This window comes from Bos grunniens, chromosome 25, assembly GCF_055505025.1.
Source record: "Bos grunniens cultivar Pamir isolate PY7600 chromosome 25, Bosgru_T2T1.0, whole genome shotgun sequence".
In the NCBI taxonomy this organism is placed as follows: domain Eukaryota; kingdom Metazoa; phylum Chordata; class Mammalia; order Artiodactyla; family Bovidae; genus Bos; species Bos grunniens.
This window is the reverse complement of record NC_141189.1, coordinates 40,825,335-40,842,547: the sequence shown is the minus strand read 5'-3', so window position 1 is coordinate 40,842,547 and position 17,213 is coordinate 40,825,335. Positions and strand designations below refer to the sequence as shown.

The 17,213-nt window shown below is 54.0% G+C and overlaps 1 protein-coding gene across 2 annotated transcripts in view; it reads left to right on the top strand.

Moving 5' to 3' along the window:
• Positions 1-17,131, top strand: part of PDPK1 (3-phosphoinositide dependent protein kinase 1) — a 69,876-nt gene extending 52,745 nt beyond the window's left edge. For both annotated transcript variants that reach the window (XM_086376249.1, XM_086376248.1), the window contains exons 8-14: positions 15-83; positions 310-406; positions 1,308-1,481; positions 2,964-3,181; positions 10,208-10,265; positions 11,099-11,251; positions 11,664-17,131. In XM_086376249.1, the coding sequence (XP_086232375.1) occupies positions 15-83; positions 310-406; positions 1,308-1,481; positions 2,964-3,181; positions 10,208-10,265; positions 11,099-11,251; positions 11,664-11,780 (886 nt within the window). In that variant the 3' untranslated portion in view covers positions 11,781-17,131. The remainder of the gene's footprint in view (positions 1-14; positions 84-309; positions 407-1,307; positions 1,482-2,963; positions 3,182-10,207; positions 10,266-11,098; positions 11,252-11,663) is intronic.
• The last annotated feature ends 82 nt before the right edge of the window (positions 17,132-17,213 follow it).

The following is a 17,213-nucleotide window of genomic DNA, read 5'->3' as shown; positions in this document are numbered from 1 at the left end:
CTCTTCCCGTGAAGTTCAGACCTTTGGGCACTTGGATGCATCATATACCAGCTTGTGGCAGGACTGCCTCCGTTCCGAGCTGGGTAAGAGACCCTGCCCGGCTCTGGCCGCCCCTTCACAGCAGCCTGATGAGGAACGGGAGAGGGCAGTCCGGGGGGGTGGGGGGCCTGTCCTGCCAGCTCTTCAGTGACCGCGGTGGCTCTCTGCGGGAGAGGGAGCTGGCTGGGTCCGGAGGGCTGCAGCTCTGTCCTGGGGTGGGCTGGGATCTGTGTGCCCCCACCCAGAATAACGGCTTTTCTTGTTTTACAGAAATGAGTATCTTATATTTCAGAAGATCATTAAGTTGGAGTATGACTTTCCTGAAAAATTCTTTCCTAAGGCGAGAGATCTTGTGGAAAAACTTCTGGTAAATGTTTTGCATTTTCTTCTGGTGAGCTCATCCAGTAGCCACCCCCTGAGTCCCTTTCGTCTTGTGGTCAGAGGGGCTTTCCTTGGCAGCACCATGTTTAATAAAGGGCGTTTGAGGGCAGGTAATGGTTGTAGGTAGATGTGTGTCTCCAGTCTCTTCCCATCAAGCCTTTTCAGTTCCCAGGTGTCTGATTTCTGACCTTAGTTAAGACAGGAAGTTACTCTAGTGCTCTGCAGTTGCTCGTCAGCACACACAGCACTTCAGGCTGCGGGGCGCTGGGGCTGTTTATGCTGCGTGGCTGGTGGTGTAAGTTCCGCCCAGCGACGTTGGTGAGTGTCCGCTTTAGAGTCAGGCATGCGAGGTGTCAGACGTCAGCATAGGGACAGTGTGCCCAGGAAGGGAGTGTGTGTGTTCTGGAAACCGCAGTGTCCTTTCCCCTGGTGTGTGTTGGCTCCACACCTTCCCTTTTCTTGGTCTGGGCAGGAGGGGTGCGTCTGCCTCTGCCCGCCTGGCCCTCCTGCGCTGTCCCCAGTGGGGGAGGCCTGCGTCCTCCATGGAGCTGGGGGCAGCCGGATGCCAAGGTCCCTTGGAGCCCTCTGGGTGAACTCTTCATTCTTTTATTGAAGCCAGTGAGCTCCTCTTTCTTGTTTTAGAATTTTAAGAGGATACTTGCCACTATTTGTGAACTTTTAATGTCGTGATTCGTTTGCACCTGTGTGAGGAGGGGCAGAGACTCCAGAAAAGTGAAAGGACCCCTGAGGGTGACTCCGTTGTCCCCAGCCCTCCGTGTCCTTCCAAGTTCCAAGAGACCCCAAGAACTGAGAACTACTCAGAAGAGTTTTTTGGGTCAGAATTGTGTTTTAACCCTAATGCCCACTTGTCTCAACTTCTGTTTCAGGTTTTAGATGCCACAAAGCGATTAGGCTGTGAAGAAATGGAGGGGTATGGCCCTCTGAAAGCCCACCCATTCTTTGAGTCCATCTCATGGGAGGACCTGCATCACCAGACGCCCCCAAAGCTCACGGCTTACTTGCCGGCCATGTCGGAAGACGACGAGGACTGCTATGGCAACGTGAGCCACACTGCGGCGTCCCTCAGGGGGGACGGTGGCCGGAGCGAGAGGCAGTGGAGATACGTGGTGGAGGGCGGTGAACACTGGCCTCGAGGTCCCCACTGGGACTGAAGAGGCTTCCGCCCGCCCCGAGTAGAGTGCCAGGCCCTGGGCGTGCGTCCCTGTCACCTTCCCTCTAGTTAGTTTTGCCCAAAGGGACTGGCCCAGAGCCTGGGTACCACTTCTCCTGGTGGGCTTCTGTCTTTGCATTTTGGCTGGTATCTTTATAATCGTGTATCTGGAGACATTCTGGAGTGCTTCCTCTATTCTCAGAGAGGCCTGGGCACTGCTGCTTTGCGCTTTCAGGGCACGTAGCCTCGAGGATGGACGCTGGTTGCCGTCGGCTCTCAGCGCCCGACTCTAGGCCTGCGGGGTGGGCACAGAGGCCCTTGCTGTGCTTGGTCCCTTCACTCTTCTGGGGAAGGCCGTGTTTGTGTGCAGTTTCAGATGTTTTTATCGTCAGCCGCAGTCCATTTTTTGGTGTGATTTCTGTCATTATGGCTTGCAACCAGTCGTCATATAGCGCTCCACCTCAGTTGACTGAGGAATTCTAGAGTTTATCTTAAAAGTCACTTACAGCTGAGTTAAAATTACAATAGGCATCGCCTCCTGGAGATTAAGAGCGCCTCTTTATGGCTTCCACCTACCTTGTGAAGCTGTACATCCCCCTTCTTTTGCCCTAAAATATCCTTTATGCTCAGACTCAAGGAGACCCAGACATGGGGAGTCATCTGTGCCCCCCACTCTGGTCTGCTTCCCTGTCTCACTGGCTCCAGCTGTCCGCGTCCTTTGCACACGCAGAGGACTTCCACCTTGGCCCTAGAGGCCGACCAGACCCTTGAGCCCTGATGCTGGCATGGGGAGGGTCCCCAGGGCCTGTGGCAGGGGGATCCCACAGAGGGCCACACTCTGCTGGCTGGGCTCCGAGGGAGTCGTTGTCTCTGATCTCAGTGCCCGGGAACCCTGGCTCCACGGGGCGTGTATACACTCCTGCCTGTCGTGTGCAGGCCCTCTGTCTGCTGTCTCATCGTGTTTGCCAGGGTGAGAGCTCTGGTGTTGCCACCTTAATCCTGACCCTGCAGGGCGGCATGGGACCCCCGGAGGTCAGCAGGCCCAGGTCCCGGCTCTCCCCTTCCTGTAGGTCAGGACTGAAGATAACCCCCTCTCTCAGGGGTGAACAGCTTCTGAGGTTGCTGTCAGAAGTGGGGCGCAGGGCAGGTCGGGCCCAGCCTGAGGCTTGGTGGCCAGCTGTGCAGTGAGGAGAAGTCTGAGTGGCCCACACTGGTCAGGGTACTCCGAGCGGGGCCCCTGGTCAGCAGCTTGTCTCCCTGGGGGCTCGACCTTCAGGATGTGGGCCACGGGGTGCCCTCCAGGGCAGGGGGGTCAGGACGCTGGGGGCGGAGGGGAGCCGGGTGCCACACTCACTGCCTGCTCTCCCCGCAGTACGACAATCTCCTGAGCCAGTTCGGCTGCATGCAGGTGTCCGCGTCCTCCTCCTCGCACTCCCTGTCGGCCGTGGACACGGGTCTGCCCCAGCGGGTGGGCAGCAACATTGAGCAGTACATCCACGACCTGGACACGAACTCCTTTGAACTGGACTTACAGTTTTCTGAAGACGAGAAGAGGTTGTTGTTGGAGAAGCAGGCAAGCGGAAACCCTTGGTAAGGATGCACGGGCATGAGCAGCGCCGTGGGTCCCGCTTTCTGTCCCCGCTGCCGTCAGGGCCCCGGCACGCATAGCTGCCTTTTGCACATGAGGACCCGACCCTCGAAGCGCTGAACTGAAAGTAGGTGTTTGGAGCGCTGGCTGGGGGCTGTGTGGGGTTGGGGTTGGCGCCCTGGGGCTCAGCAGGCCAGGCACGCCAGCAGTGTGCTTGGACTGGGATCCGCTAGTATATCCACCACTCCCTGGTGGAGCGTTTAGGATGTTCCGAGCTTTGGCTCTAGATCACCCTCTGCACGTGGCTCTCATTTGTCTCGTTCATGGTGCGCCCTGAGGTGGCGGGTGGGGCATGCCTGTTTAAGGAGGCAGTGCTTAGTGTCCACGGCGCCTGAGAGCCTCTGTTTCCCGAGGGCCCCCCTGCCCTTGGGCGTCCGGCTGCTCTAGAAATGGGCCCTGTGAACGGACGCCTGTATTCTGGTCGGGGCATACCTCTTCCATGTGTATTGGCCACTTGTATTTATTTTTTGAGGTACTTTTGTGTCCTTTCACCCTTTTTTGGGTGTACATTTTGCGTCTTTTGAAAATTGACTTTTCAGCGCCATGGATATGAAGACTGTTCCTTGTTTGTTGAGAAAGCGTTATTCTTCAGTTTATCTTTTTATTCTACTTGTGCATCATATTTTTGGGAGGAGAAGTTGCAAATTCTTACAAAGTAAAACCAGTTGGTGTGTTTCTTTCCTGCTTTCCATCTTGGTCCTGTTGAAAAGAGGTTCTCTGCCTGGACATTGTCTTCAAGCGTTTTCTTGGTTTCACTTTTTGCACGGGCAGAGAGGAGCTTTTGCAGGGCCAAGAGGAAGACCCTGAGTTCTCTGAATCCTGGCAGGGAGGAATCCACTCCAGAGAAACTGGGCACAAGTGTATGAAACAGAAGTGAGACAGACGCTGCTTTCCCCGCCTGTGGGGTCTGAGCAACTTGCCGTGTTGTGTCTGTGAACGGTATCTTTGCTGTTTTGGTGCCTGAGAAGCTGCAGCAGCATCTGGAGACCAGTCACTCAAAATTTCAGAGAGAAAAGAATGGAATGTTGTAAGTGACACGTGACGAGCTCTTTCCAACCCAGACATCGTGCAGCCCCTGGAGCGCCTTAGCGAGGAGTTAGGTGTGGTAGATCGCTCGAAGTCCGAAGAGTCTCAGCCCCTGGCCCTGCCGACAGCCCTTGGGGCCACGAGCATGGTCCGTAACTCACTGGATTGAAGATGTGGCTGCTGACATGGGGAGAGAGTTGGTGCCTCTGCCTCCACGTGGCTCTCTCCCCTTCCAGGTGGACAGACCTCCAGTGGGACTGCACTCACTCACTACTTGGCTGGCGTCTGTCTGCAGGCATTTGCCCCAGCTTGCCATCAAGGAAAGCGTTCTTTTACATTTTCCCTGTGTGGCTTGGCAGGAAGCGCCGTGTGTGAGACAGTCTGTGCTGAGCACCCCTTTTGAATATCACAACTTCTTCTGGAACAAACGCGTTGCCATGTAGTGATGGTGCCAGAGCAGTCGTGGGCAGGCCCGCCAGCTGCGGGGCCAGGCGGTGCGGGGAGAGCCGGCTCTACAGCCACCGGTCACAGGCAGAGGGAGACAAGCAGCCTGCTAGGGAGGACGCGTTTGGGGAGTGTGCTGTGGAGCGGGTGAGAGGGCTGCAGAACGCCTCCTGCTGTCCCGGCCCCCGGGGCGAGGCCGCTCAGGACGGGCTCTGCATGCTGACCTCGCTGGGAGCTGGACGTCTGGTCTGCTTCTGGAAGCCCGTTTCCACTGGAAGGTCTGCCTGCCAGTTGGGGTTATCCACTCAGCTGTTCAACCAGTGTTGTTCTGGGAAATGAATGGAATGAGCCTGTAGCTTCAGGGAAAACAACTGCTAGTGTTTGTTACCAGTGATAAAATCACAGCCTTCAAGTGAAAATTAGAATTTGGGGAAACTTTACCCGTCACTGTCAGCTTGACACCTTCCCAGTGCTTAAAAGAGAAAGTGCTTTTGAGGAGAAACGTAGCGATGTTTGTGGATTGATTTGTTGATATCATAGAATGAAATTGGTCAGGATTCAGAAGATCTCCATAACTCAGCAAACCAATGTTGGGTGCTGTCAGACCACGTCAGGGTGGAGGATCCAGTCCCAGTGCAAGGTGATGGGTGGGTTCTGGTGTCACAGACTATGAAAAATTCATTCCTGGGGATTTGGATTCCATGTGGCAGCTAACCTGTAAGAAACGACACTCGGAGACTTCTGATGTAGTCTCCGGTAGCCTTGGGCTGGTAGTTGCTGGTAGCCTTGGGCTGGTGGTCTTGAGGTGGGCCTTCTCAGGGTCTGGGGTAGGGTGGGAGAGAGTGAGGAGGAGGGAACTGGCTCTGGAGGCAGGAAAGGGGGGGTTACCCTGTCACCCCATGTGAAGTGACATGGGCAGCTGGCACATGAGTGGTGGAAGCCAGAGGCTGTGGGGCAGCGGGCTGCGTTAAAGCTGCGGCCACATGCCGCCTACATGCTGAGAGTCAGGTGTGTCTCTGGCTCGGGTCTGTGAAGAAGAATGCCCACAGATAGCTGAAAGGCTGTTAAAGCACTCCTCTGAGGTCTTCATGCGCTTCAGCCTGGACGCCGCATCACAGCAGAGTGAAAGCAGAAACGGATAGGAAAACCCAGCTTTCTGTGGAGCCGGATGTTAGAGGAGTTTGCAGAACATATAACAGTTTTCTGCTTTTTGTTAATTACCATTGTTTTGAAAGAAGTTATTTTAAAAATTAATTCATTTATATTAATATGGGATGGGTTTACTTCACCTTTTAATGAGCTAAATGTTTGAAATCTGTTTTAATTTCTTACACATAAGTATGCATCTGACCCAAATGAAGGAGAGCTCTCTGGGGTCTTCGTAAAGTTGAGTGCATAAAGGGGCGTCACGCCCTGAAGGCTTCAGAGAGGGCACTTGGAGCGAGCTGGCTATGGCCGCCTGGCCCTCCCTCCCCTGCCTGGCAGCCTGGTGTGGGGGCCCCGCCACGGGGCCTGTGGAGCCGCCTCGGGGCCGTGGCTGGCTGACAGCCCTCCTGTGGCAGCCAGGGCTCGCTGGTAGCCTTGGGCTGATGGCCTTGAGGTGGGCCTTCTCAGGGTCTGGGTAGGGTGGGAGAGGGTGAGGAGGAGGGAACTGGCTCTGGAGTCAGGAAAGGGGGTTACCCTGTCACCCCATGTGAAGTGACACGGGCAGCTGGCACCTGAGTGGTGGAAGCCAGAGGCTGTAGGGCAGCGGGCTGCGTTAAAGCCGCAGCCATACGCCGCCTACGTGCTGAGAGTCAGGTGTGTCTCTGACTCGGGTCTGCACGCTTGTCAGAGAGGCGGTGCCAGTGCCGGGTGGGGCCTGGGCGCTCCCCTCAGGAAAGTGCGGATTGACTTTTGGAAGTAAAAGATGAAAATGCTTCCTTAGTCCTTACACGTTTCAGGGTAGCTGACTGGTTGGTCAGCCGAGTGAGTGGGCTGCTGAGCTGTGGCTGCTGCCCAGCCACTCTGCACGCTGCTCCTGGGCTTTCTCACCGCAGCCGCTGCATCCAGCCTGCACCCAGCTTGGGCTGCTCCCGCCCTGCCCACCGTGGTTCTCCTGTCTTGGGAGAAGCCGGGAGGGAGCATGCGGGCAGAGGCCTTGTGCCAGGAGACGGCCAGCCCTGCGTCTGCAGGTTCCCGGACAGGACTGTTCCTGCTGTGAGCATGTGTGCTCCTCTTTGCTGTCTTTGTGTCCTGAGGGTAAATTCCTGGGAGCGGGATTCCTGCAGTATTCAGCGAGTCCCTCCTGCGGTCACTGCACCCCAGCGCACCCCAGGAGAACGCCAGAGGAGTAGGGCTCGGTGTCTTTGTTTGGAGCCATACCAAAGAATGCTCAAACTACCACACAATTGCACTCATCTCACACGCTAGTAAAGTAATGCTCAAAATTCTCCAAGCCAGGCTTCAGCAATATTTGAACCCTGAACTTCCAGATGTTCAAGCTGGTTTTAGAAAAGGCAGAGGAACCAGAGATCAAATTGCCAACATCCGCTGGATCATAGAAAAAGCAAGAGAGTTCCAGAAAAACATCTATTTCTGCTTTCTTGACTATACCAAAGCCTTTGACTGTGTGGATCACAATAAACTGTGGAAAATTCTGAAAGAGATGGGAATACCAGACCACCTGACCTGCCTCTTGAGAAACCTATATGCAGGTCAGGAAGCAACAGTTAGAACTGGACATGGAACAACAGACTGGTTCCAAATAGGAAAAGGAGTACGTCAAGGCTGTGTATTGTCACCCTGCTTATTTAACTTCTATGCAGAGTACATCATGAGAAACGCTGGACTGGAAGAAACACAAGCTGGAATCAAGATTGCCGGGAGAAATATCAATAACCTCAGACATGCAGATGACACCACCCTTATGACAGAAAGTGAAGAGGAACTCAAAAGCCTCTTGATGAAAGTGAAAGTGGAGAGTGAAAAAGTTGGCTTAAAGCTCAACATTCAGAAAACGAAGATCATGGCATCCGGTCCCATCACTTCATGGGAAATAGATGGAGAAACAGTGGAAACAGTGTCAGACTTTATTTTTTGGGGTTCCAAAATCACTGCAGATGGTGACTGCAGCCAAGAAATTAAAAGACGCTTACTCCTTGGAAGGAAAGTTATGTCCAACCTAGATAGCATATTCAGAAGCAGAGACATCACTTTGCCAACAAAGTGTGGTCATGTATGGATGTGAGAGTTGGACTGTGAAGAAGGCTGAGCGCCGAAGAATTGATGCTTTTGAACTGTGGTGTTGGAGAAGACTCTTGTGAGTCCCTTGGACTGCAAGGAGATCCAACCAGTCCATTCTGAAGGAGATCAGCCCTGGGATTTCTTTGGAAGGAATGATGCTAAAGCTGAAACTCCAGTACTTTGGCCATCTCATGCAAAGGGTTGACTCATTGGAAAAGACCCTGATGCTGGGAGGAATTGGGGGCAGGAGGAGAAGGGGACGACAGAGGATGAGATGGCTGGATGGCATCACTGACTCGATGGACGTGAGTCTCAGTGAACTCCAGGAGTTGGTGATGGACAGGGAGGCCTGGTGTGCTGCGATTCATGGGGTCAAAAAGAGTCGGACACGACTGAGCGACTGATCTGATGGCGAATTTGGGGCCACTTCATTTCTCGGGGGAGAATTTCCAGCCCGTGTCCTTGGCTCAGCTTTCTCTCAAGGTTTTAACCCATAAAAGCTGCTTTGTGTGCATTCTGGAGCTCAGGTGTTGGCTGTCTGTAGGTTATCTTCGCGGAAGGTCTTCTCCAGCCTGTTTTCCTATAAATTGTGGTTATTTCTGTAGTTAGAGGTTCCTTTTGTTCCCTTGTATCGTGTGCGTTATTCTGTTTGGTGACTTGTTTTCAGCGTAGAGAAGGGTCCCTCCCACCGTAGCTTGCCCGCTGTCCCCTGCTGTCTGGTCTCCTGTTTGACCTCTTTGTGCCGTCCCCGTGGAGGCTGCTTCTGTCCTTGCCTGCCTGGCTTCCCGGGCGACCCGGCCCCTACCGCCCAGCTAACTGTGGGCCTTGGCAGCGAGGTCCTTGACCAGCCTGGGACTAGACTATACTCGGGACACACACACACAGATACACACACACACACACACACAGCCCTGGGAATACACTTTACTCGGGAGACACACAAATACACACACACCCCTGGGACTAGACTGTACTCGGGGGACACACACACAGATACACACACGCACGCACACACACCCCATTGTCAGATCAGATAATCTGATCATCTCCTGCCTGTCATCAGTGTGTGGTTCTGACGTGGTGGGACCTGCTGGTCAAAGGGGCTCCTCTTGGGCCCCATGGGTTCATCTGCGTGTTTCTACCCTGCGGGAGACCCTCATTATGTCTCTTCATGAACTTCTTGATTTTTTCTCTTTGTTTCAAGTCTTGTTTTTGTTTGGTTTTTAAGTATCTCTCAGAGGAAGCATCACACTTTTCCTCATGAAAGTCGCAACACTTTTTGTTGTTGTTAACGTTCCTCTGAGTTGTTTTCAGAACCCAGATGGTGCTGTGTCAGTTTAACTGGGTCTGGGTCCTTCGTGGGGGGCCCTAGTTTAGTGGGGTCTGTGGGGCGGGCATTGTCTGGTGGATTTGGTGGGGCAGACCTGGAGGCCAGTTAAACTCATGGGAGAACGTGGCCCCCCAGCCAGGCTGTCTCCTCGCATGTGAGCCAGTCCCAGGAGGAGCCAGGAGAGCGGGTAGTCTGCTCACTTCTGGGGTAAGATCGTCGCTGTGTGAGGTGACAAGCGTCTTACGCCTTTTACTGTTTCTACAGTAGAACCTTTAGATCAAGAATTTCAGTCAAGTCAGACAAAACGTAAAGCACTAACGGCTAGCTTTAACCAAAAGAGAGAACCTGCAGACACTAATGTCCCAGGAGTCAAAGTGGACGGTACTTGTTACTAATATGTTTTAAGTCAGAATCTCTATTTGGGAGTTTTTCTTCTAAATTCCTGCCATGTTGGGATACAAGTGCTTTGTTACTATGATAGAAACACCAGATGAGATGTTCTTAAACCAAGTTTCCAACTTGGCTCTTTAGGGATTCGTGATTCTAAAGAGCACAGTGGTTTCTGAGCGCCGCGTCGGGGTCCCAGCTTAGTGCGGTGACGTGAGAACAGCAGTCTCTCTTTCACCCCAGCTTTGCTTCCAACTGGCGAGCACGTGTGTTCCCGCCATCTGCCCGTGCCTTCCCCTGTCGAGCAGACGCTGCTGAGGAGAGCCAAGGCTGGGGTCTTGCCAGCGCCCATGGCCCCGGGCCCACGGGCAGGCGCGGTTCTGTGCGGCACCCGCGCTCAGGCGCATCTGCAGTTTGCTCCCCTCACTGGAGTGCGCTTGGGTCTCTGAAGGGGGAGGCTCTCACAGTGCTGTCGGGGAGTTTGTTCTGAGGGAGGAGTTTGGAGAGTTTCTGACTCTGACATGAGTGTCTGATCCTTGTTTTCTTTTTTTTACAGGCACCAGTTTGTAGAAAATAATTTAATACTAAAAATGGGTCCAGTAGACAAGCGGAAGGTAAGTTAGAGTCCGGAGGCGCCTTCCTGAGCGTCCGTGTCTTACTCCATTCCTCTCTCTCAGAGATTGTCTCTGCATGTCAGAGCTAAGGACGGCCTCAGCCACTCGGGGAGACCTCTGAGAGCACATGAGGCTGGGCATACAGAAATTCAGCCTCTTGTTGCTGACTGGGGAGCCAGGGTTCTGATTTCTGCCCGATGCTGGGGTTGGTCACTGAGGTCAAGGTTTCTGTCTGAGGAGCCTCTCTTTATATCCCAGCAAGTCATTTATTACTTTATCAGGATTGTTTTTGAAAATCTTACTCTGTTTTATGAATTAATTAAATGGATTAACGCGTCCAAAAATAACAGACTCTGTACACGTTCTCTCTCCGCTGCTGTGGGCCCTTGTCGGCTCAGGCTCCCCCACCCCCGGCGTCTCTGCCCCGAGAGCCTCTGTGAAGGTGGCGGGCAGGGGGTCAGCATGCAGGACTCGGCCTTGGCGTGGAGAAGAGGGTCTGGGAAGCGGCAGGGCCTGGGTGCTGAGGGCAGGCTCTCGGGCCAGGCTGCGGCCCCATCCCATGCGGCAGCCCGAGTAGGACGCTCCGTCCTGGACGCCGGGATCCAGCTCGCACCAGCAGGCGTGGTGCTGCTGCTTCCATCTGACCTGGGGGCCTGGTCCTGATCAGGGGAGGTGTGCCTGCCCCTGTCCCAGGCCAGTGGGCAGGGCCGGTGGTGGTCCCCGTGCTGGAGCGCCCCGACAGTCCAGCATCCGAGGCGGCAGCGGGAGCACTCAGCCTCCACTCTGAGCCTTAACAAGCAGAGTCCTTTCTTTCCTGTTGTCATTTGTACCAGGGTTTATTTGCACGGCGACGACAGTTGCTGCTCACGGAAGGGCCACACTTGTATTACGTGGATCCTGTCAACAAAGTCTTGAAAGGTGAAATTCCATGGTCACAAGAACTCCGACCAGAGGCCAAGAATTTTAAAACCTTCTTTGTGCACACGGTGAGTTTGTCCCCACGTGCTCCCCTGCCGGGCACTCGGGCCTCTGTGCCTCCAGCCAGAGCGGTCGAATGCTGTGTCCAGTGGGGCAGGTGGGGGGGGGGGTCGTGGTCCCCCCTTCCCCACACGCCAGGGATCCCAGCGTTCACGGCTCAGCTCAGAGTTGAGTCAGGAGACACCCGTGCTTGTTCTCAGTCTCAGGGTGACCTCACCCCCAGGGAACTGCAGGTCCTCACCTGCATGTTTAATCTCCGCACAAACGTGGAAGGAAAACGCCCGCCTGCTCGCGGGCTTCCTGGCGGTGCTTGTGTTGGCCGCAGGAGCCGGCACCTTCTTTGTTCCATTTCTCACTGCCGGGTGGGTGCCAGTCATGCTGGGACCCCTAGCAGAAGAGTCAGCGTGTCTCTCTCTGCAGCCAAACAGGACATATTACCTGATGGACCCCAGCGGGAACGCGCATAAGTGGTGCCGAAAGATCCAGGAGGTGTGGCGGCACAGGTACCAGAGCCACCCGGATGCTGCCGTGCAGTGACGCTGCAGCCCGCCCTCACCGCGGGGCCATGCCCCGCACAGCCTGCTGCCTCCGGACGCTTCCAGACCACCTGCCGGCCATCTCAAGGGGGACGCAGACGGCGGAACCTTGCAGCTTTTTTATTTAAAAGAAAAGAAGAAAAAAAACATCCAACCACACAAAGAACAAAACCAATAACGAAAAGGAATTCAGGGTCGCTTTGCTTGCTCTCTGTGCTGTGTGGAGCTCTCCACGCTCTGCTCGCCGTGGGGACTAGTGCCGTGCACATCTGCCTGGCTCCCGCCCCGACTCGGGGACAGACTCGCGGCGCCAGCTCTCCACCGCGGGCCCGTCACGCCCATCCTGCTGTGGCCCCTGGGCCAAGGCGTGTCTTTGGGCTCTCCCTGCCCCTGGATCATCGGGGAACCAACTCTTCCCCAGGGAGCCAGGCGGGCCCCTGCTGGGGGACCTCCAGCTCTGCAGGCGGGGGGTTCTTGGCTTTTGTCCGTTTGCCCCTTTCTTCTCGTCCCCAGTGTCTGGCCCGATCCCCACGACCGTGCTTGGCTCCTCCAGTAGTCGTGGCTGTGAGATTCCTGCGGTCCTTGCTGTCTGTCTGCAAGCACTCCTGCGTCGTGTCGACCGGGCAGGCTCCGGGCAGTGAGAAGTAGAACAGGTTGTCCAGGCGAAACACGGAGCCGCTGCTGTTGGAGGGCGCCCGCCGAGCGCTCCAGTGTGTCACTCCACGGAGCAGCGTTGTCCCAGGGCTGGGGACCGAGCACTGACCCGGGGGAGCCCCAGGAGCCGGGGCTCTGTGGCCCCCTCCCCTGTGAGGCCAGGGCAGCGGGGCAGACAGGCCTGGTGGCCTCCTCTCGGAGGAGCAAGAGCCGGCAGCCCTTCTGAGAGTTTGGTTGGAAGGTGGAGTGTGTCTGGGTGAAGTCGGGGCTGCGAGGTGCCTGGCATTGGCACATGGGCCGGTCCTCCATCACACCAAGGCCGCCCCGCGCACCCTTTTCCTGCTAAAGTTGCCCCTTCTCCAGGTCTAGCTCAGAGCATTTTTACGTGTCCACCAGGAACATCAAAAAGCCCTCACGTCGTCGGGTCACCTGGTCCCCGTCATGTGGGCTTCGCCTGGAAAACAGTGGTGCCACTCCCCTTGCCCAGGGGCAGGAGCAGCACACGTGAACCCGGCCCACCCCTCTCCAGTGTCAGGCTATTTCCTCTTGCTCTGTAGGGGTGTGCCCTGCCCAGGGTGTCCCGGGGGGCAGCCTTCAGTCCCAGTGGAGGAGGAGCAGGCGCTGTGGCCCTGTCCCCAGGGGAGGGGTGACTGCCGTTTCCTCTGGACTTTCACAAAGGCACCGATTTAAACTCCCACGGAAAAGGTCCCCTGACGACTTCTGTGCCCCCACCTTTTGTCCCACCCATCACCGTGTGTGACCCACGGTCCACACGGAGGGAAGGATGTCTTAACCTCTATTGGTGATGTCACAACAGCGGCTGTTAAACTCGGAAGGAGGTTGGGCTATGGGGAATCCCACTGTGCAGGGGCCGGCGGGGGCGCTGGAGGGGCTCAGAGATGCAGCCAGGTTCACCAGTGGGTGTGTGTGTGTGTAGGATACCAAGGCGCAGGGGGTGCCTGCCCAGGGTGGGGGGCGGCCCAGAAATAAGGCACTGCCCTGGGTATGGAGCCCCCTCTCCTTGCTTTGGAAAAAGCTTGCCTGTGTTCACCTGCTTTCCCAAAAGCAAATCTGTCTTGAGCCTTTCTTTCAGGATCAGGACTTGGGTTTCAGGTGTACACCCTGTTCAAATGTCCCTCGCCACAGCGCCCATGTCTGTGTGTGCAGTTGGAGGGCAGGGAGCCGCGTCCACGCCGCGTCTGTCCTGGATGTCTGGGTGCGGGGGTGATAGGCAGAGCTGAGTCCTGGCTGTAAAAGCCCACTCGGCTTGGCCGCTCGGGGAGAGACAACGCTCCCACTGCATTCTTCCCTCTGGAGAGCGCCACTACCTCCTGGGCTCAACCGACAAGCTCCATCTTAACCTCCAGAGCCAGAGACCCAGGGCTTCGGGGTTGAGCTCGCAGCTGGCAGAGCTGAAGTGACTGCCCTGGCCTGAGCCGGTGACAGCTGAGCCCTTCTTTGTCGGCCACCTTTCTCTGCTCACTCACAAGCCTCTTCCCTTGTTTTTCTTTTAAAGGCCCTTAGATATTCTCTTCTTGCCCTGTGCTTCCTCGTGTAGTCTTTAGTTTTATCCACCTCATCCTTTGAGCCATCATCCTGGCAGGCAGGTGCCTTACGTTCTTAAGATGTGGACGTGGGTGGATGTCAGTCTCTGAACACGCGCAGACATACCTGGAAACATATATATAAACGTGGGCTGATCCAGGGTGAGAAAGAGAATGCCCTAGTGTTGAACAGCTCAGGAGCCCGAAGTTGTACCGAGAGGGGCAGGGGGGGAGGTGCCGGAGCTGAAGCCAGTGCCTTTCGGACAGCGCCGCTCCCCCACTGCCCGGCCCCTCTTGCCACAGAGTGGGGGCCGGAGGGCCGAGGGCTCTGCCACCTGGCAACACCTAGCTTCCCTCCAGGGGCGTGAGGAAGCCAGGTGTGACGTGACCAAGGCAGTGGGCAGCCTCACGTGGAGCCCAAAGCCCCACCCCGAGAGGGGCACCACAGGCCTGCCATTCTGAACCTTGCGTCTCAGGAGGCTGGTTACAGACTTGCCTTGGGAAAGGTGACTCTTGGGGTCAGTCCAGGGCTGAGGGGAACTGCACCTACCCCAGCGCCCTTGGGGGGCCAGTCTGTGGCATTGGTGATGCAGGCCTGAAGGAATTGCAGGAGACCAACCACCTGCCAACAGACCCCTGAGGACAGGGTGCGCGCGTGGGGCTCCGGGTGACTTTGTACTTTGTGAAAACATTTGTGTTCTGAAAAAAGTCAGCGGGAGGCTCAGCACCCAGGAAAGCCCGCTGCGCGCGTCTGTGTACAGGCCCAGCCTGCCGCCCGCCGCCCCACCTGCACACGTGTGTTCGCTCTTGTAACTGACCTGGGAACATGACAACGCACACCATTTTGCATCCAGCTTTTCCCACTTAGTGTTTTTTCTTAATGTTGTGTCATGTTTGAACGGTGATTTAAAAACCTTATTTTTAATGATTGTAGAGTTTAATGGATAATTTTTATCATAATTTATCTGACCATTTCACTGCTATAAAACATTTAGGTGGCTTCTGGTTTTTCACCATTTAAATAATGCTGTGATTAATATCCTCATAAATCTTTGATTTTGGACTCTGAATCTCCCTCGCCCCCACCCTGCCCAGATACCTAGAAGTGGTGTTTTGGGGGCAAAAAGTCTGTTCATTTTAAAGGTGGTACAGTGTCTCTTCTCTGTCTTGATCTGATGAGTAGATACCAGAGTTCCAGTACAGAACTTCCTTAGTTGTGCTCTGCAGATTCTGAACAAACCAATTTCTGGTAAGCTGTGTGTTCCCAAGAATGTTTGAGTAAGATTGCTCTTTTTTTCCCCCCCTCTTAATCCTAAAGTGATGTCATTACTGCAGGCCATTTGTGACATATTTTTCCAAAAGCCAGTTTCCTTATTTTCATGGAGAAAACCTGGTTATGCTTGCATGTTACCTTCCCTCCCCTGCTGCTATGGCTTTCAAGTGCTTGGTGACACTTCCAGAATCTTGTACTTTGTGTCCACAATGGTACTGAATTTGCATCTGCACAGTCAGCAGAGATAAAAAGTGTTGAACTGACCTTGCCACATACTTAGTGGATAATTTGTAATGAAGTTTGTAGACTCAGAAAGTACACTGGGCCATTTGGAATCAGCAAAAGAGCAAAGGCTCTACTTGAAACCATGAAGACAATTGGATTTTAGGGAAGTGTGCTTGCCCTCATGCTCTTCAGATCCCAGGACTTAGGTCCTAGCAGTTCATTAGAGCACGCTGGCCAGGTTTTTCCATTGTAGAATGTGATTGTCCTGGCTGACAAGGATTTAAGAATTTCTCCCCTCTCCTTGCCCACCAGTGTTGCAGGTTGCCTAGTTGTCTTTTAAGTCCAGACAACCCAAATTTGGCTTCCTCCTTAATTTCTGCACTTTAGTTTGGGGTCTGTCACTTCTGAGGTGGAATACGCATGGGAGACTTCTGGGTGTCATGCCCAGTGCCACTTGGCGTGGTCAGAGTCTGTGGCCAGATTATGCAGAATTAGCTCTCCCTTCCCTCTGATCACCTCCCCCTGGTTGGTCCATAGACCAGAGCAGAGGCTGAGCAGCTGTGAGCATGGTGAAGGTACTCTCCTTGGAGATAGCACCGTATGCGTTTCCCCGTGTTTTCTTTCATATCCAAACCTACCATGAACTAACTGATGGTGATCGAGTGGGTGTGGCCCTTGCTTCCTAGGCAGACTACATGGCAAGTGCCTTAACTCAGGGCAGGAGTCACTCCCAGAGCCTCTGAGGGGTGCAGGCTGCTGGCCCAAGACTGCAGGGTTGTGAACTAGGCTGCCTGTGGAGATCTGGCCTGGGGAGGAAGCTGTTCAGCAGAGGGCAGTTTTATCTGAGCTCAGACAGCATGGTGGGCAAGCCTCCAAGGATACCTGAATTTCCCCCAGACCCATTTCTTCACTATGAAGAAATACCAAACTATGTACAGAGAACTTTTTACAAAAGGCAAACTTTTTTAGCTGTGTAATCCACCCTAGTCTAACCCATCTGGCTGAATGACTATGAATAGGGGTTCATTTTGCTGATGAAAAGCCTCTACCGTGATGTTTGATTGGACATCGACAAAATCAAATTTTTGCAATATTTAGAGCTGCTGTAGCTGTTCCTTAACAACACAAAATAGGATGAATCAGTAGTATGTTAGCTGTCTTCAGGTTGGTGGCAGTCGGTTATAACGTGTAATATTCTCTACCTGGTCTGTAGCTGTAACTGTGATGTACAGGCAAAGCAAACATTAAAAAAAGAACTTATGAAAACAAATAATGCAATGATATTAGGATATACACTTTTGTATTTTTATTCTTATATAAGGTTATTTGCGGCTATTGTTGGCCTCTAGTTCAGTCTGTGTTATTTAAAATCTAATATATGAATTATTTGGATTGAATTCATGTTCGGGGCCACGTTGTTGTATGTATGGATGTACAGCCTTGAATGTGAATAATTATTGTAAACTATATTTTACAACTTTTTTTTCTGGCTTTATTATATAAATTTTCTATTTGGTCGATGATTTAATCATATCATAATTTAATGAATCTGTTTATTCTTTTTTTTCCCCAAATATTTGTGCTTTAGATGTAGTTACCAGATGAATTTTCCACGTATGCTCGGTAGTCTTGTAATAAAAAAGCATGTAGAGTGTAGACTCTCGCTGACGTAGCTCTTCCTTTGGCCGGGGTGCGGGTCGGGCGTGGTCTGGCGACCAGGACCTGGGCCCGAGAACAG